The sequence below is a fragment of the Pelecanus crispus genome, chromosome 2, assembly GCF_030463565.1.
Source record: "Pelecanus crispus isolate bPelCri1 chromosome 2, bPelCri1.pri, whole genome shotgun sequence".
NCBI lineage: Eukaryota > Metazoa > Chordata > Aves > Pelecaniformes > Pelecanidae > Pelecanus > Pelecanus crispus.
In genome coordinates, this window is record NC_134644.1 from 123,238,999 (window position 1) to 123,260,864 (window position 21,866).

Consider the following 21,866-nt stretch of genomic DNA (forward strand, 5'->3'; position numbering starts at 1 on the left):
GATTCTGTGGCAACGCATGATGGAAGTAGATTTCGTACCGATTTATTAATGCTACATCTTGACCTAGTTGTTTCTGGTACTTACTGTATGACTACGTTGTTTCCTTTACTTGGGGCAGCAATTAATCCTAACCTGGAAACAACGAGATCACTCAAGATCATTCTTTCAGACAGATGCAGGAATGGGTCAGGGGAACAGTGCTGCAGCGCACCGGATAAAAAGAGCAGAAAGAGGGAACTGCTCAAATAGTTAACTGGGAGCGAAGCTCGGATGTAGCAATGTTTTGGTGCCTGAAGGTCTGTCCGGGCCCTGGGATAGCCCTGCTCGGAGGTACACTGCTGCTACGTAAGAGGTACACTGCTGCTACGTAAGACACAGGGGCCACAGAATCATAGAATCATAGAATTGTTTAGGTTGGAAAAGACCTTCAAGATCATCCAGTCCAACCATTAACCCACACTACCAAGTCTACTCTAAGCCAATCAAGGGTAGACTAGACTAAACCATGTCCCGAAGTGCCACATCTACCCGTTTTTTAAACACTTCCAGGGATGGGGACTCCACCACCTCTCTGGGCAGCCTGTTCTCTGGGCAGAAGGGAAGGCAGCGGGTGCTGCGGCGAGCAGGGTAAGCACAGCCCGCCCTGAGAGAACCGGAGCCAAGCGGCAGGGCAGCGAGACCTAGGGCCGCGCCTCCCAGAGCAGAAATAGCTGATACACGGACGCTTCGCCAATTCGCCTTGGGCCGGCCGTTACCGGGCCGGGCCCGCCCCGCAGGAGGGGTCCCGGCCCTGCCCTGAAGGCGGGCGAGCAGAGCCCGGCCCTCCCGTTAGGAGTCTGTGAGCCCCCCGCTGCAGCCGCCTCTTCGATTCTCTCGCCAGCTGGGATCCGGGCTCCAGGACGCAACAGCAACCGCAGGGGCAGGGCGGCCGGGGAGGGCCGGGACGCGGCGACCCCCACAGACACCGGCCCGCGGCCCGCTCAGAGGCGCTGCGCATGCGCCCGCCCACCCGCTGGGGGTGTGTGTGCTGGCAGGAGGAAGGGCAGGCGGCTTCACTGTCACCCCTGCGCAAGCTCCGCCGTCGGCGCATGCGCACAGGGCCCGGCGCCCTGCAGCCGCCTGCGCTTTCCCTCCTCCCCGCCTCCCCTCAGGTACCGATGGCGGCGAGCGACGCGGAAACGGCCCAGCAACAAGTGAGCGGCGGCGGCGGGGAGCAGGGCGCAGGGCTGCGGGGAGCTGCGCGGCTGCGCTCGGGGTGTCACGGCCCCGCTGGGCCGGGACCTCGGGCGTCGCGTCCTCGGGCAGGCAGTACGGGCGCCCCGTGGGAAGCGGTGGCTTCTGGTGGCTTCTGGTGAATCCCGGCCTCGTGAGGAGCGCCGTGCCCGCGGCGCTGTCCAAGTGGCAGCGCGATTGCCTTTGTTCAGGCACCGACGGGGGACTGCACGTTTGCAGTGAAGAGCCATTTCGGGTGTCTGCTTTCTAGGTGGCAGGTGGCTGTCCGTTTTTTACGGGAATTTACTGGATAAATTTATCCGGTCTTAGTAAGCACTAGTGCTAAGGCCTTGGGGTTTTTCTCCTGCTGAGGGATGACCGGCGCTGGTTGGGAGCTGCGGGGATGTGTTGTAGCTGCTCTATGTCACTTTACTCACCTTGTCACTGCTGAGAATTACAGGATTATCCATAGAAATACCAAAGCTGGTGTGTGTTTACAGAAGAACAGAGCAAAGCTTACTTAGGCTGTGAATCGGGACTGGATCCCCAATATTTATGGCCTTCCAGTGTACTGAGTCTCGTCATGGTTGTAAATCAGCTGTAGAAGAGCAAGACTTAAAACTGTGATTGGCACTCCAGGTTGTGGGCTTTTGGGGGCGTTATTTATTTTTGCATAATGCTTCTTCTAGATTGATGAAATTGAAGCCCTTTCATCCATATATGGTGAAGATTGGTGTGTTGTTGATGAAGATGAAAAAATCTATTGCATTAAGATTAATGATTGTCTGGATCAACCAAAATGGACCCTCTGTCTGCAGGTATAGTGGTGTTAAGGAGTTTGGCATAGAACTTGCAGTTGGACTGATGCAGGCAAAATCTTGTGCCTGCACAAAACCCTTTTAAATAGGATTTGTTCTCTACTCAGATGGATTAAGGAGCTTTTGGATTGGAATCTGTAATAGACTTTTCAGTGATTGTTCCTGTAACACATCAATGTGCTTGCGACATTTTCAGTAGTTACATGTCCTAATTCCATACCTGACAAAAACTAATTTCATGTTGTTATCCAAAGACTGATTTTTAAAATATTTTTTACATTGTCTTTGTGTAGGACACCTCAGTGAATCTGCTGCAATTGCTTTTAGATTTACTTTCTGGAAAGTGTGGAGACAAAATGAATTTTGGATCAACTTAACTGAGTAACATGCTGCTTTAAGTTTACAAAACTCAAAACAGTAAGTTTACTTAGTGGAAGAAACACTGAAGTGTCTACTTACAGAAGGGCAGTGCCACTTAAATTAAGTCCAGTAACCATGTATGCAGCTCCTTTTGAATTTCTTCTGCACTTTATTTTGCATAACACTTCATCCACAAAAATTGCACCATGTAATATAATGTTTGTATGCATTACCATTATTGGAATCCTAAATACAGATATTCAGGTTTTCTTGTAATTCTGTGACAACATAGCCAACTATTTTCTTTATTTGTAACACTGCTTGTAGTCCTAGTGCTTGACATCAGAGTCCATCAGTAAAGCTCAGCTAGCTGAGAGGAGTAGTCCAGTGAATACTTACTGTGAATTTCTTTCAGGTGATTTTGCCACCAGGATATCCAACTACAGAGCCACCTATTTATCAACTAAAGTAAGTGAAATTTTCTTTCAAACATTTGTATTTCTTTTCTGAATTACCGCTGTTAATTGTTTACAGTGTAAGTTGAAGTTTAGTTAAGATGACTCCTTGAATTAAACTACATAAACTATATACTGGGGGGTATGTTTCCAGCAAGAATATTCTATTCTTTCTCCCGAGTTAGCCTCATGGAGCTCCCTATGACAGTTTGCTCTCTTCCCTTGACTCTAATTCTTGCAGCATTATTTTGTGGCAAGGCAGCAGTTAAGACTGTGGAGCTGTGGTAGCTGCTTGTCTGTTGTGTTGGACAGTGATGTCTCATTGCTTCCTTGGCTGTACCCTTCTTGTCTGGATCCTTGTTTCAGATTGAAAGGCATGCTTTGCATCTGAGCACTGACTCTTGTTGGGATGGAGCCATGGCATGTGCCATCTTCCTGTTTTCCTTCGCTGCTCTCCCCTTGTCTCCTGACATGTAAATGAGATGGGAATAGAGCTGCGTAAGCCAGGTCCCTGATTTGGATGATAAAGGGACCTGCAGGGCATGACACACAACATATCTGCTGAGTTTTGGTCAGCAGTATTGACAAGGCAATACAAAATAGTCCTGCTAACTTGAGGCAAAGTTTATAGTTGTAACATGAGACCAGGAAGATACAGGTACAGAACTGAAGGGTTATTCTATGTATAATAGGTACTATGGTGCTGAAGGAGTTGGAAAGGTAAACTAATAATATGTAAGGTGACTCTGGAGTGGCAATGACCTACCATGAAGAAGAATCCAGCTTTCTTACCTGGTGTAAGAAAAGGCAGCCCAGGTAAGGAGTCTTGAAGGAGAATTGGGTGATCATGTTTTTACCAAGATGTTTACAACTGGAATCTTGTTAAGTGGGAATGATTGACAATATTTTATTTTCAAGGTGTTTATCACATTTATTTTCAAATTAATGTTTGTTGAGATGTTGGAATCACCGTATGGGCACAATTTCCATTGTATTTCTTTTCATTCTAGTGCCCCTTGGCTTCGAGGACAAGATTATATGGAACTAGCAAATAGCTTGGAAGAAATATACGTGTAAGTTAGAGGCTGTGGAATATAGTAAAAGGAGACAATGTATTTTCAGTTTCATGCCCTGCTCAATGTATGCTTTTGAAGTACCTGCATGAACTAGTACTTGTGAAGTGATTACTGCAATAGCCATAAAAGTGCAAGTTTCTTTTATAAATCTAACAGTTAAAGGTGCCATATATTTACTAAGCATTTTGCAAGAACAAATTGTATTAAACTCTAACAAATTTCTTCTATAGAAGACCTGGTGTTCTATAAGGATAGAAGTCTTCATTTTGACTCCCTTTAGCATCTATGAGATTGCTTATGAATTGGTACTATGAAGTATGAGATTTCTGCATCTGTTCTGCAATTGAATGTTAAACCGCAGGATGTGAAAACATTTGTTTGTGTCTTAGAGCGTAAGTGGCAAAACAGTTTTTCTTAAAGGATAGCTAAGGGACAAGTAGGTTTTAAAACAAATTAAACATGGGTAGAATCTATTAACTAGAATCTGTAACATAGCAGACCGTTTATTATCACAGTGTGCAGCTAACAACGCATAATGAATAAACAGAACATTTAGAAATACTCAAATTACATGTTTTTGAATTGCTGTGAAATTGCGGTAGTAAATGTAGTCATTTTATATGGTTTATTTAATTCTTTCAGATCCCAAAGATAATATAAACTACATGAAATGAAAATATGTCATAAGGAAGCACAGTCATGCCCAAAATACTAAAATCTGAACATCTTGCATAAGAAATGTTTTTTAATGCTGTAAAATAAGGAAGAGAGCGCTTAGCTTGCATGAGGGTTTTTTATCTAATTACTCAGTTACTTTGATTAACTGGGTTTCTTATCTAATTAAGCAACAGATAATTTAAGCAAGTAATATTGAATTTGAAGTGTTAAAAATGCACAAGGATTTTAAGCAAGGAGTTCTATGGGATCATATTAACCACAGTTGTTCAGTGGAGCAAAAGGACAGAGATTGTCCTTAACTCTGTCCAGATGCATAGGATTTGCTGGAATCTCTACCAGAAGTAGAGCTGCTGTAGGTAGTTCTTCAAATGTCCTGAGCATCTGGTGCAAATTGCCATGTGAGGACTGTGAGGAGAAATAGCATAGTTGTGAAGCAATTTTTTTTTTTTTTCCCCTTTTTCTCTTTTCTTTCCCCATGCAGTCTTGTAGGCTGTTAAATTGCGCTAGTTAGATCAGTCCCCTGCAGCTCTGTTCTGTCCATATCAGGTGCTGTTCAGAGCCCTTTCTGGTCTGCTCTCATTTTTGTTTGTTCAGCAGGAAATGAATGCATTTGTACTTTAGGCCATATACATCATTTTAGACTGTTTAAAAACCTTCTGGAGTAGTCACTAATGTGCATCGTGTTTGTGAAAGCCTTTTATCTATCCAATGTCTAAATAGTTGTCAGGTAAACAGAGGTACTCTGCATTGTTTATAACGTGTTTTACCAGGTTTCAAGTCCCTAGTGATCTAAATTGCTTAGTTCTGCAATCTAAAACAATATGAACTATACCGTCCATCACTGTCTTCTCAAGGAGGTGGAAAAAGCAGATAATTAGAGATCACAAGTCTGTTTTGGGAGACCCAAAGTTCTTAGAAGTTAAAAATGTAGCAAATATGTGGATTTTTCTTTTTCTCCAGATATTCTTCCAGTAAGACTTATTCAATATAAAGCTTTGTTTCATGACTTAGACACAAGTGACCAGAAAAATAGCAACATATAAAGGTAGCCTTTGAGACTAAGTGTAATTTGTGAATAGGCAGAAACTGAAATTGGGTTATAGCTGAAGAGATTGTTATTTACTTGCACGCAACAGAGTGATCTTATTCATTGTCTAATCTCTCATTCCATCATTAAAACACATAATAGTTCTTCATGTATTAGAGTAGTGCTTCTGTATGATAAGAAGGAGCATGAAATCAGGGCGTTGAATTGTTCTGGAGTCTGTCCAGATTTTGAAGACAGAGCTACAAGGTTATAAATTCTGTATTGTTCCTTGAATATTTTTCTTAAAATATGTATATTTGTTTGAATTTCTGATTGCATTCAGGAATAGTGCTGTATACGTTAAGAAAAGTAAGAGTTTAAAAATGTAATTCTGTCACTGATAATGTACTTACGTGGTGCCCCAGATGGTGGCAGTAAGAATAAAATTAATGAGAAACCATGAGTTACCTACAGCTGTAAATGTTTAGTTTTGTTTTTGAGACAAACATGCATAGTTCATAAACATATTCAAATATAATTACAAAAGCAACTTTTCAGGACACCATTTTAAATATATTTTGGGTTGTTTGGATCCTGGTGCACATTAAGGCAGCGTTTCTTAACTCTGAATATGCACATAAAAAACACGTTCATCCCATCCTCCCCCAGTACCTTAATATACACCTGTGCCCCCTGACTAAGGACTCCTAGACCTAAATCCTTACCTCCCTGTCCTATAGGACTGCTTGTTACCCAAACTCTAGCATATAAGTCCAATGCTCCACTGTGTCTACTGCCATTGACCTACTATCACAGTCTGCCAAGATCAACCTCTGCTGTGTGTGCACTGACTGCTTGAGGGGGAAGAGAAGTGGCATTGTTCCAAGGAAGAGCCCCCCTCCCAAACATGAAGGGCAAAAGTCCCCTACAGCCACAGAGCGGCTGAAGGAGCTCGCTGCTGGCAATATGGTACGTCTTGTAGGCAAAACTGATCCAGAGCAAGCTCTCTAAGGCTAGACATCCTGGCTTAGTATTCTTTGGAAAATACTGAGGACTGTCCAACTTACTCTTCTCACAGTTGCTTTCCCTTTCTTTAGTGGCCAGAAAGTTTCCATCAGTTGCCTGTTTTCCTCCAGCATTAGTGCTTTTAATGTTAAAAAAAAAAGAAAAAGCAAACCACAAAGAGAGTATATAATGATGCAGATATCACATGTTTCACCCAGTGAACTACCGAGACAGAGCTTTCCACAAGCCTGTCTAAGCTCTTTATCTCGCTAGATTATAATGTTCTATTTCTGCATGTCTGAAATCTGTTATTTGGTCTACTTTCCAAGGGAAATTGGCAAAAATGATTCTTCATTCACTGTGAGTTTTAACTTCCAGACAGAACCTTGGTGAAAGTATACTTTATTTATGGGTGGAGAAGATACGAGAAGTTCTGATAGAAAAGGCACAGTCATCAGAGCCAGGTACTTCAGAAAATACACGGGTTTTTCAGTTTACTTCTTGTTCAGCTGCAAAGTGAGATTTCATTACAAGTTAAAGCTTTATGCCCAGTTTTGTATTGGATCTAAAAAACAGAAAATAACAGTCTCCAGTGTCATGGCTTATTGTTTTACAGTGATAGCTTCCCTTTTTAAAAAGCAGTAGGGAAAAAAAGGAAGGAGCTGGCCTCTGTGAAATAGAACAAGGTTCTCAGTTCTCTCGGGAATTAAATTACTTGCATGAAAGCAGAGCACTGCACACAGGTACATTATGCATTGTCCTCTGTTCTGCGAAGGAGTCATTCATAGCAGTAATTAATTTCTGGTGTTGAGTGCACTCTTGAAGGATTGGAATTAGCCTCAAGAGAAGATAAACTTCAGCAGAATATGCAGACAAATGACCAAGTATTCCATCTTAATTGCATTTTACTATATTGGGATGAGAAGTACATCATCACTAGAGTTGCAGTGATTCTTCTGCTGTTACTTTTATAGTGACAGAGTTTGTGTAAATTCACAGTTGTTCTTTCAAAAAGTGGTGAGGTTTTTTTGTGGGTTTTTATGTGCATCAAAATGCTAAACTGCTATGAAATGCATGAGTGACATGCATGCATGCACTTGTGCCAAAAGGAAATAGAACTATTTTTCTATGTCATGGATGTTAGCTTAGTCCTGTGAGGAACAAAAGACTGAAGAGGAAAAAGAAATGTATATTTTCAGTGCTTCTTCATGATAAGGTCTAGTTTTAATTTTTCAATAAACTGTGCATTTTGTTGCTACATCACAGATATTTAAAAAGTCATTTTTCGTTGACATGACTAAAGGAGTGGATACTGAGAAGTGAAATTTTACTGATGATATTGGAAGTTTGTTGGGTATTTTGACAGCAACCTTGTGGCTTCTACTTAATACATCTAATGATTTTTCTAGGCCTTTTGAACATGCTCTATCACCCCTCCTCTTTTTTAATTGAAAATACCTGTTATAAAAACTGTATCATCACCACATTGTAAGCCCTCTAAATAGGAAATTAGATTGTGATATATTAACTTGCCTTTATGGTAGATTCCCTCTAAATCCAGTTGCCAGAGCACTGTGTGTGATATTTATTCTTTTGCTAGTGACTATTATTTCTTTGTGTGTCCTATGTGTGAAGGAAAATAGGATTTTTGGAATCCCAGAGTGCTTGAAACATGTCCAGAGAGGTGTTTTAAATATAATGATTTTATAACCTCATGAAGTAGCATTGAACAACAGCTCTATGTTTTTCCCCAAATGACCAATAAATGACCCGAGTTCTTGTAAAACATCAGATTATTTTGGGCTCTAAATTCAGATTAAATTAACGGTAGCATTGTAAATGTGTAATGGAAATGGTAAACATTGTTCTTTTCTTCTTAGAAATACTGTTAATTAGTATTGAAACAGAAGATACTATGCGAGGATCCCATAGCATAAGTATTGTGTTCCTAAGTCTAAGCAAGATTTTAGTTGATAGTGGACTAATTACAACAAAACCCAGAAATTCTTAATGTTACTATTCTGCATTTCATAATTCTTAATGGTGAACTGAAAAGCCAGAGATTTTTGAGAAAAAGAATTTGAAATTTTGTCTTAGTTGTCTCCCCAAAAAATCTATAATAAATTCTACTACTTGTATCTTAATAGAACCAGATATTAAGAAAACCAGTGAAGAAGTTGATGAAGATGACAGAGATGATTTTCTCCTAGACTATCAGCCCATTCAGGAAGATCCAATTAAAATGTTAAATTACATTACATCTGAAAGTCAAGAAGGTAAAAAAAATATGCCCTTGTTAATTCTGATGAAATAATTTAGAAGAGAGAGACCTTAAGACTCTTGTTTTCTACTCAGCTTTTGAGTAAAATTAGTAACATTAAAATTATAATAAAGATTAATAACAATTGTAAAAAACCCCAACATATTTTTGGTAGTTCTGTATGTCATCTTGTGTACTTTAACAAATCCCTTTTTTAAAGTTGAGACATTCTTTACTTAAGTAGCCATATACATTGTTTCAGTACCCTTAAAAGAAAACAAACACTTCCTTGTTTGTGATCAGTAGATGAAGAACTGCCATCCATACATCATGGAAGCCCAATCACAGATCGAAGGAGTACTTTCCAGGCACATTTGGCTCCTGTGGTGACACCCGGACAAGTTAGTAAAGATCAATTCTACTCTTTTTGTCTGCACTTTGAGCTTGACAAAATACTGCTGAAATAACTGGGATTAGCCGAATATGTCTGTCTGTCTTTGCATCTTTGTGTGCTAATATTGCCTTGAGTAGTCATCAGTTTCTCGCTTTCACTATCAGCTAAATAGCTCTAACTATCAGCTCTGCAGTGCTTCCTGCTATTCTTTACCATTAAGTGCATTAGATGTAAGAGAATAGGAACATTGAAATTTCACTTTTGGATGTTGGCAGGTTTACCGTATGATATTGGGAAGCTACTGAGTCTGCCATGTGTTACTTGGAAGATGAACCAAAATGAGTTTATAAAATGTCTTCCCTCCTTCAGAAAGGAATTCTATTGAAAAATACACTTGGATAATGCATGAGTGAATCTTTATCTAGACCTAAGTAAGAGGAGTAAGCATGCTTCTAAAGTTGTATTTGCCTACAACTAGAAAAAAATGTCTGCACTAGGTCCTGTCTCTTACTGGAATCAGTGGTGAATGTAGACCTCGACAGAGTGCTAGAAAAGGGCAGCTACATTTTGCTTCCTACCTTGCTTCCCCTCTTTCAGCATTTTAACACAAGGTAAAGAAAGTATGCTTGTGTGTAATATTACTGTTTGGGTTTGGTTTTTTTTTTAGCCTCTCTGGCATTTGTCCAGTTGCTTCTTGCACCAGAATTAACTTTCAGAATCAACAACATTGTATGAAAATAAGCCTTCCTGTGTTCGCTGTGAATCAGTCATTCGTAACTTTGTTTGTTGCACCTCAATGGTTTCTCTATGCAGTTTGGATCTTTATAGACATCTGTCATATTTTGTAGCCCTTAGTTTTACGTTTTCCAGGCTGAAAACCCCCAGACTGTTTTGGTGCTTTGTAGATGTGGGCTGTTCTGTACATGTAATGTATGGTCTAACCTCTTTGTTGTGGTTTAACCTGGCAGGCAGCTAAACACCACACAGCTGTTTGCTCACTCTCCCCCACCCCAGTGGGATGGGGGAGAGAATTCGGGGGGAAAAACAAAAAAAGTAAAATTTAGTTGGTTGAGATAAAGACAGTTTAATAGGACAGAAAAGGAAGGGAAAATAATAATATACAAAATAAGTGATGCACAATGCAATTACTCACCACCTGCTGATCGATGCCCAGCCAGTTCCCAAGCAGTGATTGAAGTCTCCTGGCCAACTCCCCCCCATTTTATATACTGAGCATGATGTCATATGGTATGGAATATCCCTTTGGTCAGTTTGGATCAGCTGTCTTGGCTGTGCCCCCTCCCAGTTCCTTGTGCACCTGGTAGAGTATGGGAAGCTGAAAAAGTCCTTGACTAGTGTCAGTGCTACTTAGCAACTAAAACATCAGTGTCTTATCAACATTATTCTCATACTAAATCCAAAACAGCACTATGCCAACTACTAGGAAGAAAATTAACTCTATCCCAGCCGAAACCAGGTCACTTTCAGATGCAGACTAGAACTATACACAACATTGAAGATGCAGTCACTCCAAGGATTTGTAGAGTGGTGTAAAGAGTTTTTCTGTCTTCCATGTTCTTTTCCTAGTAATACCTTTCAGTTTACTTTTCTGACCTCTACTGAGGTCATAGAAATGTCTGTTACAACCCCAAGATCTCTTTTTGCAAATACTAATAACTAGTTTGGAGTCACTTTGTACATCACTTTGCATCTATTAACATCAATCTCCATTGAAGATCCCTGTTTAGTGTGGAAACTACTGATCTACTTGTCTTTTCTTGTCATCCACTGAGAGTTAAACCTTGAGAAGATTTTCCTCTTTCCTTTTATCCAATTCTAGCTTATATTTTAAGAATTTTTGGTGAGGGATCTTGTAAAATTCTTCTTGAAATTCCAGGTAAGCTAGATCAACTAGCTCAGTGATTCTGAAAGAATGTTGACAGATTGGCAGAGTTTTGAGGCGTATTTCTCTGTACAAAAGATGTAACATTTTAAGCTTGTCTGTTTTTTTGGTTTTATTTCACCTCATTAGTTTGCCTAGTATGGACATAAGTCTTCTTGGTCTTTAGTTCCCTACATCCTTCCTGGAGTACTTTTGAGATGTTGGTATTGCATCAGTCACCACCTACTGCAGAAACAGTTTTAACTGGTAGGTTAGATATCTTAGCTACAGTTCAACAGCTTCATACTCCAATCCCTTTAAACTTTTAAATAAACATGATCTGGTTTTGCTGATTTGTTTCTGTTGATTTTATCAGCTTGCTCAACCTTATTCTGTGGTTAGGCTCCACTATATCATCCTTGCCTGACCTTTTAAGTTCATAAATACTGTACATTCATTTAGGTTTTTGTGCTACAGCTGTATCTTCTTTAAGTGATTCTTTTATATATATATTATGTTTATCTGTTGGCAGTGCAGATCTCTGGTAAGCCTCAGCTTCTTATGTGTTTGAGAAAAAAATTAATTTTATTTTTAGACCTTCAAAAATGTGGTGTGCTTTTCACATCTGTCTTGTCGTCTATCTTATTTCTCTCTATCTGGATACAACTTGAGCTTTTTTGAACACACTTTCAGCTTTTTTGAGCTGTTCTTTTACTGCTTGCAAAGTGAAAGTAATTTTATTCATTAGGTTAATGTGGAATAAGTCAGTGTTTTAAAATACTCAGTACATTACCATTTTCATTGAAGTAGCACTGCACTTCAGGGGCTTTTTTAACTGTGCTCAGTCCGTATGAACTGTGTTACTTTAGAAAGGGAAGAAATTGGAATCATTGGCTTAATGTCCTTTTCTCATTTTAAAAAAATCTTGCTTTTTGATCATGATTTATGAGCAACATTGTTCCTACTTCTGAGGAAGTCTGTACCCACAGACATGGGTTTTCGAAAGGGCAGGTCTGTGTCAAGAAATAGTACTCACTTAAAGCAGGTTAGTAATTTCCCTTTTGCATGCAAAGACATTCTTAGTTTCTTCTTTTGTGACTTTTTTTTAAAGACAACATATGCTCAATGAATGAGTATAATATAAAATATGTAATATATTGTATAATAAAAAATGAATGTAGGAATCTCCAGTCAAGACTTACTCATATGTGGTTACTATAAAGATAGAACAATTCCCCAAGTGTCCAGTCCATCTTGTTTCACAGAGTCTTGCTGTACAGTGTGAGGTGATTGGTCTTCAGACTGCAGGGAAGCTTTACAGTGATTGGACTAATTTTTCTTGAAGAAGGCCAAAGGAGGTGAGGAATGGGGTAAACATTGCACCTGTAGTGAAAGCTAGCTTCTTTACCAGCTGAAGAGATTAGTGTGTACCCATACTACTTTATCTGCATAATATGTTTGTGTTCAAAAAACGGGTAGATGTGGCACTTCGGGACATGGTTTAGTCTAGTCTACCCTTGATTGGCTTAGAGTAGACTTGGTAGTGTAGGTTAATGGTTGGACTGGATGATCTTAAAGGTCTTTTCCAACCTAAACGATTCTATGATTCTATGATTCTATATATGCTGCAATGATATTCATCAGTATTTTAGGAGAGTACACATATTGCTGTGTAAATTCCTTTATTGAGTGTTTTTAATAGTGGAACTTAACTTCTAATGTAGTTTTCAATGATGATAGCCAGAGTAATACTGTAGTTACTTACATAACAGAACATGTTACCATAAACCTTATGAGGCAAAGAAAGTGATAGGCATATTTCAGGTAGCAGGCTATATTTAGTACCATTGCTTTTCCTTGTCTCAATGTGGCTTATTCTGACATTTAAAATATATGGGGTTCTTGGACTTGACATTGATTTAGTAAGGTGGGACTAAGAACTGATCTGTTGTTTAAGCATCTTGTGTCTTTTATGAGCAGATGCCTCCTTGACATGTAGAGAATTACATCCCTTAATTCCCTAAAGCAGGAATAATAGAGAGGGGAACAAGAGAAAAAAAAGGCTCAAGGAGCTACAACAGGAAAAAGGATAAAGTATTCTCAGCTGTAAGATGTCTGTCTTGGAGGTTTATTGCTAATACAGACACATAATGAATCTTTAAGGTATGTTTTAGGAGCCTGGTAGCTGACAAATAACTAATGTCAAAGGTGATGATCATTTCATATGCTTTGTATCCTAAGTCTGTGTATTGAAATGTATTTATGAAAGTGTATTAAGTAACAGAAGTTGTCTTTCTTCAATATTCCCCTTTAGGGAGGAAAAAAAGGGAGAAAAAGGTGTCTGAAGCATTAATAATAGGAGCTTTTTCATTGAGGTATCTTATTTTTGAGGTGACTTTTGTAAGCTGAATTTCTTCCAGAAGAATTGGAAATAGCACGCTATAGCTAAGACAGATATTAAATATTGATTACTCCTCAGACACACTTTTCTTTGGCGTGGAAGGCAATTTACTTGCTAAGCATGTTTTCCCAAGCTTTTTCAACTTCAGTAATGTTTTGCTCAAAGTAATACTAATTTTGTATTATGTACTAAAGCAGTGTCTTGATCAAAGCTCTCCTTTTTGCTAGACCAAACTGGAAAGTGTTGAACAGCTACTAGCTTGTTTAATTAGAAACAGAAAATGAACTGATATTGATAAACATTTTGAACTCGGTGCTTCTTAAGAGCAGATGGAAATGGTGGGAGTATGTGTTTTCTGGGAAATGCTGACACTTTCAGACCCACAATAGGACATTTTTTTAATTATTATTCTTTCTGTGAAATGGAAACTCTGAAAAAAAGTATGTTTGAGGAAAAAGGAAAAACTGAAAATGAAGTGTAGTAGAGCTTTCTAAACATCACATGTTTTTGTGAAACAGGTAAAAGCAGTGTGTAATGGGAAAACATGTCAAGTTGTGTTATATGCTTAATGTTATAGTTTAAAAAAGTAAGCAGGTGTAATTAATACTTCACACTGATTAAAAATGTTTTCTAGATCTTACTGTCTCTCTTGTTTAGTAAAGCAATTTGACACTTCTACATCTTCAGCAATAATGTGAATATACATAATGTACAAATTCAAGGAACAGCTGTTTTCAGTATCCCAGAAAAAATTATTTGAAACTAGCATGAGGGTACTGAAAAGCTGCTTCTTGAGTTATCGCACTGCATGTTTAATTCATTTTATGTCAAAGTGTAAAACTGTTTCATTATAGTATTAAGAAGGAGATGTTTGTTTAGCAGCAATATTGAGATGGTGTGTATGAAATCCCCATTATAAAAGGAAGCTTATTTCTGTTTTTTTAAAGGTAAAGAGAGTTCTTGAAAAATTGTATGAGAATAAGAAAATTGCAAGTGCTACCCACAACATATATGCATACAGGTGAGAGATGAGTAGTGACTTCCCCCCCCCAGTGTTGTTTGACAAATGAGTGCAGGACATGAGAAAAGTAAAATCGATCAAAGAAATTCCTTGCTATTAAGTCTTTATGGGAGTAGGTTTCTTGTTTGTATGGTAAAGGATTTAGGCTTCATTTTCAACTTGAGGTCAAGGAAGTAGAACGTATAGTAGGAAATATATTAAGACAGTAAAGCAAAATTAGAAATAAAAAAAAGACTAAAAGTGGATTTGAACATGTGTTGTTATACTCTGTGTAGTATGTGTTTGAGCATGGACATGCTACATCATCCTGAACTAAATGTGTTTTTACTTGGGCAAAGTAACTTTTTTTTTCCCCCCAACTTTATATTTAGAAATAGCTGAAAATTTTTAGTTTAAATAAGAGCTGAAACAGAAAGCCTGATGCAGACATCTGGCATATGAAATTACAGCTGAAATATGAGAAACTTCAGGGAAAATGAGAAACGGGTAAAAAGGAGTTTATTAATGGTCTGTTTCTGGCAACTTTTGTGAACATAGCTTATGTGAAATGAATTGGGCTCGGTCCAGATAGCGATGTAGATTTTCTGAGCAATATAAGTGATAGTAAAAGGAGCTCCTTTCATTACTGGAAGGAACTGGTTACCTGAAAAAGCATGTATGGACACTGATCCGTTCATGTACATCCTGGTGTGATCCTAATGAAACATAAAATGAGAGCAAATGAAAGCTTACTTTACCAAAAAGTCTACCTAAGTAAAAGGTTTCGGTAAAGAGGGGATTTCTGTTGTTGCTGATGATGATCTGGCTTCTTTCATTCATATGATCTAAATACACTTCAAAAAAGCAACAGAAACGTACCTATTGCTTCATATTTGTCTTCTAGTACCACGAGGCTCTTTGTCATTATGTCACGTGTGTATTAACTAAGTTCAGAAGTTATGAAATCAATTGGTAACAAACAGTAGACCTCTGAGCATTACTTCTGGAAAATTAGACCTTTGTAAGAAACAATACACCCCAAAGTTTCCTGGAGTGCCCCCTGAGGAAGGAGATGGCATGGAGAATCTGAAGGTGGATTTCAGTTAATAGTTTCACACTGCTGCTGAAATATAGACCTAACTAATTATTCATAATATTTTTGTCTGACTTCTTCCAACTTGTGGGTGTGTATCATAATTTGAACTGATAGACTTGGTTTCAGCTAGGCATAATTATTAGGCTAAAAGCTATGGATTTTTCTTATTAAGGACTTTATACTGGTAATGAGTCTGGAGTTAACCTGAAGTAGCTAAAGTCTACATAAAAGCTTCTCAAAACTTGTTCTACTGTACAGATAAATATTTGTGGTTTACCCTAAGCCTCATCCTGTTTTCATGTAAATGTCTTTAGTAGAAAGGTAGAATTGATACACGTGTATGAAAGATCCCTGAGACTTCGTTAATCATGTCAAAAAGTTAGTTGATTGACATTTTTTTAATCTAGTTTATGTTAATTTTTTTCATTTTTTTCTTTTTAAGAATATACTGTGAAGATAAACAGACATTCTTACAGGATTGTGAAGATGATGGGGAGACAGCAGCAGGTGGACGTCTTCTTCATCTTATGCAGGTTATAGAAATTAATCTTTGACTTCTGGAAGTCTTGAACAGATTTTAAAAATCACTGCAATGTAAATCAACTTGTAGAAGATGATTCTAATTCTTGCTCTGCTCTTAGCCAAATAGATGATTACTTTCTTAAAGGTAAAAGAAAAAACACAAACTGTTGCATGCATGTACTAAATTGGGATTTCCAAGTCTTGGATCATAGAAACAAGTAGTGTTTCATAGATGGTAGTAGTAGTTTGAACGGTTTAAAAGAGAAATAAGTTTTGATTCCTCTGCTTACTGTGTGGTGTAAGGTATACAGAAAATGAAGACTGGAAGAAGCTGATTGACAGAATGTAACAGCTGACCTATGCTCAGCCTTTCATTCAGTTTCCTCAAATATTCATAATAAAAAGACACTTATATTTGAACTTGCAGAGTAGAGCTTCAAATGCGAAAGGTAGTGGGAGCAAAGGAGTTAAATTGTTTTGATCATTTAATCTGTTTCTTTGTGCTGTTTCCAGTTCCGGGTCCTTAGCCCTCATACTTAAATATATTTTAGTTTTCAAGTGTTGAAATAATATTCCCTCGGCAAAGTTGCCACTAAATGTGAATTGAGATTGATAAATTTTGATTCACTGGCGTGATGCAAGCCCTCGTAAAACCATAAATAAAATATCATAACTACAGGGAACAGCTGGGTACATCTTCTGCCGTGCTTCAAGTCACTTAGCTGTATCAGCACACTAATTACTGTTTTTAATTGTGACTTTTAGATTGATAGCCCGTTCACAACAAGGGTTTTCTTTTCCTGTCCTTTGCTCACTTGCATACTCTGTTGCTTAATGTGTTATACTCTCATTCCTGGAGACTGTTTTGAAGCCTTTTTTTTTTTTTTTTTTAAATTTCAAAGCTTTCTTTTTTTTCTGAAAAAATATAAAATTTTAGAATATTTTGACATTTTTCATTTAGAACTTTCTGAAACTTCCTAAGTAACTCAAACCTGACTTGGGAAGGAAAACTTACTTTATGTAATGTATGCAAGTATATGTGGTAAGTGTGAAAACATTACTGTAATAAAAATAGTGTAAAGAAACAACTTTGCAATTAGTGTACCTCAGTTTGTTCTGAGCTTATCTGCTTTTTCTCAGCACGTTAATGTATACTTTTGAAAGTTGTCAGACTTACAGTGTCTAGCCGCTTAACATTCCTTAAGAATCCAGTTTAGAAAGTGATATGAAGTTTCCCCTTCCAAATGTGAGTGTGTCTAAATTATGTGGAACATCTCTCTCCATCTGTCGTCCTAGTTACTGGAAATATTTTTGTTTTGGAAGAGCACTGCTGTAGGGATCAGAAAAAAGTGCATTTTTCACCCATAGGAAAAGATTAAAAGTTTATGGGCTGCTTTCTAGATGTTCATAGGTCTTGTAGTTTTTCTGTTATAAGCACTTATGTCGTATTATATGACCATGGAAATTAGGTGGTTTAAAACACTTATTGTTGTTGTACTTATAGTTCTTTTGCAATAGGAATCTTATCTCAATTCAGATAAACCTAGCACTTCAGCCAAGATAGCACTTTCCGGTTACAAGAAACTGTATTTTAGATTAACTCTTTTGAACTTAGAGTTAAAAAATTTCCCAACTGTGTTTGGCATCCTGTTTACTGTGAACAGTTGCTATACATAGACTTTATGGCCGATATGTAAATGTAGACATGTAGAGTAGAAAATGCCTGTCACAAAACCTGCCCCAGTCCTTATTTCTTTTTTTTTTTTTTACATTATCCTTTTCATCTTAAAATTCTAAGAATATTTCTGTTTTCACAAACAATGATAGAATCTTCTAATAGTATTATTCAAATTAGTCAAAGATACATGCTTTTCCTCCTTAATGGAGATGATGAGTGGTTGTTAACGTGTTTTATTGATAGCCAGCTCTTAAGGGATTTTTCTCGCCTCCACCAAACCACCCCGGTACCTTGTAGGCCACAGTGTTTTCACTCAGTCTTGTGCAAATAAAGCTGTGTTTGCTCTGTCTGGCTCCAAGCCATCGGTATGCATTAGGGTAGTACTGCACAGGACTTGAGAGAAAGCTGTTTATAAGTTAAGACCTTCCACAGAGATTTCAGATGCCTTAGTTTGAGGGACAAATTCAGGATCATGGTCACTAATCATGCAAGAGTAACTTGAACAAAAATGCTAACTGGTGATTGTCACCACACGTTTCCATGCAGTAATGTCTATCTTACATTTTGAGAAGATGTGTGTTTCTTTCTGATACTTAGTCAATTGGCATTGCCTGTGTTACTAGTGTTTTCTGATGATGGGGAGATCTTGAGCACAGAATTGCTGTAAGGCAGAATAAATGCTAGTTTTCAAGTCTAGTCAAGTCACATTTAGATTTTGTGAAAAGTAAAGCTGTTGAAGGCCTTCCATGTTTCTTGCCTTTAATTGCAGTAAAAGAAACCGTCACTTCTGTTTAACTCTCTACTTGATTTTGTTACTTACAGTCTTAAAAAAGCTATATAAAGGTTGTTTAGTTCCTTTCAATCCTAATTGCTAATACAATTATTTCATATTGTGTGAACTTTATATATGCCTTTTTGAATTTAGAAAGCAACTGCTTGGTTGTAAGGGACTAAGACTGAAGCCTGGAAGATGCAGAGGTTTTTATGTATTATCCAGGTGCTGTTGCTAAGTCCTGCCCATGGCAACAGTGCTAGCTTATGGCATTTTAGGTATTCATATGTATGCCTGTCCCCTGTCTGTTATTAGCCTCATCCACCAACACTTCCAAAAATGTAGATAGACAATCTGCTTAATGACAGATGTTCTCTGGAAATAATAATTCATCATATCAAAGAATAATAAATGTAACTCAGTAATTTTCCCTTTAAGTAATGCTTAAAGCCTTTGACACATGAATGAGCAACTGTAGTGCACATGAGATAGCTTTGTGCCCTTTCTGAGGGATATATTGACTCATTTTACTTTGAATTTACCTTTGGGTAGGAGCTTGCAGAGGGAAACTTACCACAACTGCTGACTTCTTATTATTTGTTACCCTCTGATAACAACGTATGTGTGACACAGACCTGACTGTAAGTTCTTAAAAATGCAAGATAGTAGGCTTTTTCTGTGTTTAAAATAGGTGTCAACAGTAAAACTAGTTCAAGTAAAACATAACTTTCTTTCTTTCTTTTTTCTTTTTTTTTAAACAGATTTTGAATGTCCACAATGTGTTAGTCGTGGTATCCCGCTGGTATGGAGGTATTCTCTTAGGACCAGATCGTTTTAAACATATAAACAATTGTGCAAGAAATGTACTTGTGGAATACAACTATGTACATTCAGTGGTAAGTTTCTGCCACTTAGAATGAAGGCATTTGTATGTGAACTTGTGTAAATTGTCACTGTTAGATGATGCCAGAAGAAAAGTTATATTAGCTGTGTCATCCTCTGATTGCTTTGATGCACTGATAGTATGCATAGGATCAGCGCAAAGACTCCTGAAGAACTTACAAACCAGGTCACTAACTTCTTTGGAAGTGTGAGGTATGCAATAGAAGGGTGGCAGCTGTTGATCCAGAACACAAATTTGAGGGCTGGGGGAGGATGGGAAGGGGAAATGCCTCTTTCTGTGTGTTCAGAAAACTAGAAGCTGCTGCTTCTCATGCTTACCTGTGCTACCAGTTCCAGTGTGTGGCAGACTGAGCTTGGAAATCACCGTATCTAGTAGGCATTTTAAAAATTGAAAGCTTTATTAGACCCAAAGAAATTTTCAGAATTCTAGATGATAGACACCATTTAAAAAAAATCTGGACTAGAAGAATTCAAAGTAACATTAACTGTTACAGAAAAGATTAAGGGAAAATGTTTCAAGGGAGCTTAAATAACTCAGGAGACAAAGTTCCAGATGTCTTTAAATGGCATTTTACTTCTGAAGGGTCTTCGGTCATTGAATCATCTCATATTCTTGGTTTTCAACATTTCTTTTCTTCGTCCTTAGAACAGCGTATTAGATATGTCTATGTACATTATAGTATGTAATTGCTAACAATAGAAAGTTTAAGACAGTAGGAAATAATTACTAATGGACACTTGAAAAAATATGCAACTGTCAGTTTGCCTTTATGTACAAAAGTATCTAAGATTGCTGTGGCTGAAAGCTGAGCATTCTTCCCCCTGCACTTTTCAGTTATTTGCTTTTTGCATTTTAGAGGTGCTTTTATATACTTACTGATTTACCTTCTTGGCAGTTTATCAGTGTTCTCTTATTTGAAAGCATTGCTTGTAAAATAAAAGGAAACTAACAAGGCTTTAAAGCATTAACCCTCAAGAGAAGGTTTAGTACCAGAAATGACTTCTTTTTTTTTTTTTTCTATTTTTAACAACTTACATCAGACTGTATTTCTTTATTGTGTATTAACAAACATATTTTGTTACCAGTGTCCATCAGAAAAATAACAGATGGAATTTATGGTAATTATTATTCTAGTACCATAGATGTAACTCTTGGAAAAAAGTATTCTTTTAGCTAACTCTCTTCAGAATAGCAGAATTCAAACATCCTCTTAGGGTCTGTTTCTGTCCCATGTGCAAGAGGTAGAAGGGAGAAGATTAAAGTGTCCCAGGTTCCATCAGATATAGTGGCAGATTCCTTCATTGTTTGGGGAGTGCTTGCGATGAATGCCTACTGAAGAAAAATCTTGTGTTTCAGAATTGGCAGAGTAAGCTGTACATTACAATGTTGATCCAGCAAGACTGGCAAAATTTTGTTTTTCCCAGTGTAGGTTTCTTTCACTTAGGGAAGTGGTTTTAATGTACTGGTGTACAGTATATCTCTTGATAAGGCCACATCCACACTAGAAGCAGTTTTGCAGTATAGTGTAGATGTATTCCTATGCTGGGAACCTCTTCCCTGAGTGGAAATGGCTTAGATTATTTTCACTTTATATACTTCTGTTGGCATGAGCAGACAAATTAATGAATCTGAGTGGTTAAATGTTATATAACTCAAAAATTCCAGTGAACTATGAACACTGTTCATATTAAAAATAATTCTCATGGGTGACCTTGGGAGAATGCTCACAGTACATAAGAATGTTGAATAAATTTTGAAATGCTTGTTTTTCATTTCAGGAAGAATCATCTAAACAAGCAGGGAAGAGCAAAAAGATAAGGAAGGACAACAAGAAAAGAACAGAACACTAATTTATTTTTTAAACTATAAAAGATTATTTTGCACTTATTTATACAAAGAAAACATGGACACTGTTGCCTTATCCAGTACAACAGACATTTTGTATTCAAAAGAGAATTCAGTAAAGCTATAGATATATTTTCATCTTGTTCTGTGATTTCTTCTGCTGTTGTGAAGTAGAGCTTAAACACAAATTTTCGGTATTCTTACACATTTCAGCTCCTTGCGTTGAGGACATTGTAACATCTGGAACCATTTCCCCATCCCACCCCCTCCCACCCAACGATGACTGACTAATTTAAAACGTGGATTACTTATCTTCTCCATTCCTGGGTTTGAACTCGAACACCTGTCTTGTATTTGTAATTGAATTCCCTAGTTTGTTGTATTGAGGGTAAGACTGGAGTCATTTGTAGACAGGGTCACTTACAAAGTTTTAGATTCTTTTTTATACCTAAAAAAAAGCGTGTGGCCCAGTGATACATGG

The 21,866-nt window shown here is 37.8% G+C and overlaps 1 protein-coding gene across 4 annotated transcripts; it reads left to right on the top strand.

The window, feature by feature from the left end:
• The first annotated feature begins 1,142 nt into the window (after window positions 1–1,142).
• On the top strand, window positions 1,143–21,495 carry IMPACT (impact RWD domain protein). 4 transcript variants are annotated; one of them, XM_075704827.1, is made up of 11 exons: window positions 1,143–1,193; window positions 1,902–2,030; window positions 2,806–2,858; window positions 3,856–3,918; window positions 7,010–7,095; window positions 8,779–8,907; window positions 9,195–9,292; window positions 14,516–14,589; window positions 16,107–16,197; window positions 19,398–19,532; window positions 21,319–21,495. In XM_075704827.1, exons 1-11 carry the CDS (start codon window positions 1,158–1,160, stop codon window positions 21,388–21,390), a joined length of 966 nt encoding a protein of 321 aa, XP_075560942.1. In that variant the 5' UTR covers window positions 1,143–1,157; the 3' UTR covers window positions 21,391–21,495. The 4 variants fall into 4 exon arrangements, with proteins under 4 accessions (XP_075560942.1, XP_075560939.1, XP_075560940.1 ...); XM_075704824.1 differs by having other exon boundaries at window positions 1,144–1,193; window positions 9,198–9,292; XM_075704825.1 differs by lacking the exon at window positions 21,319–21,495 and having other exon boundaries at window positions 1,144–1,193; window positions 16,107–16,171; window positions 19,398–19,516.
• Window positions 21,496–21,866: the final 371 nt, after the last annotated feature.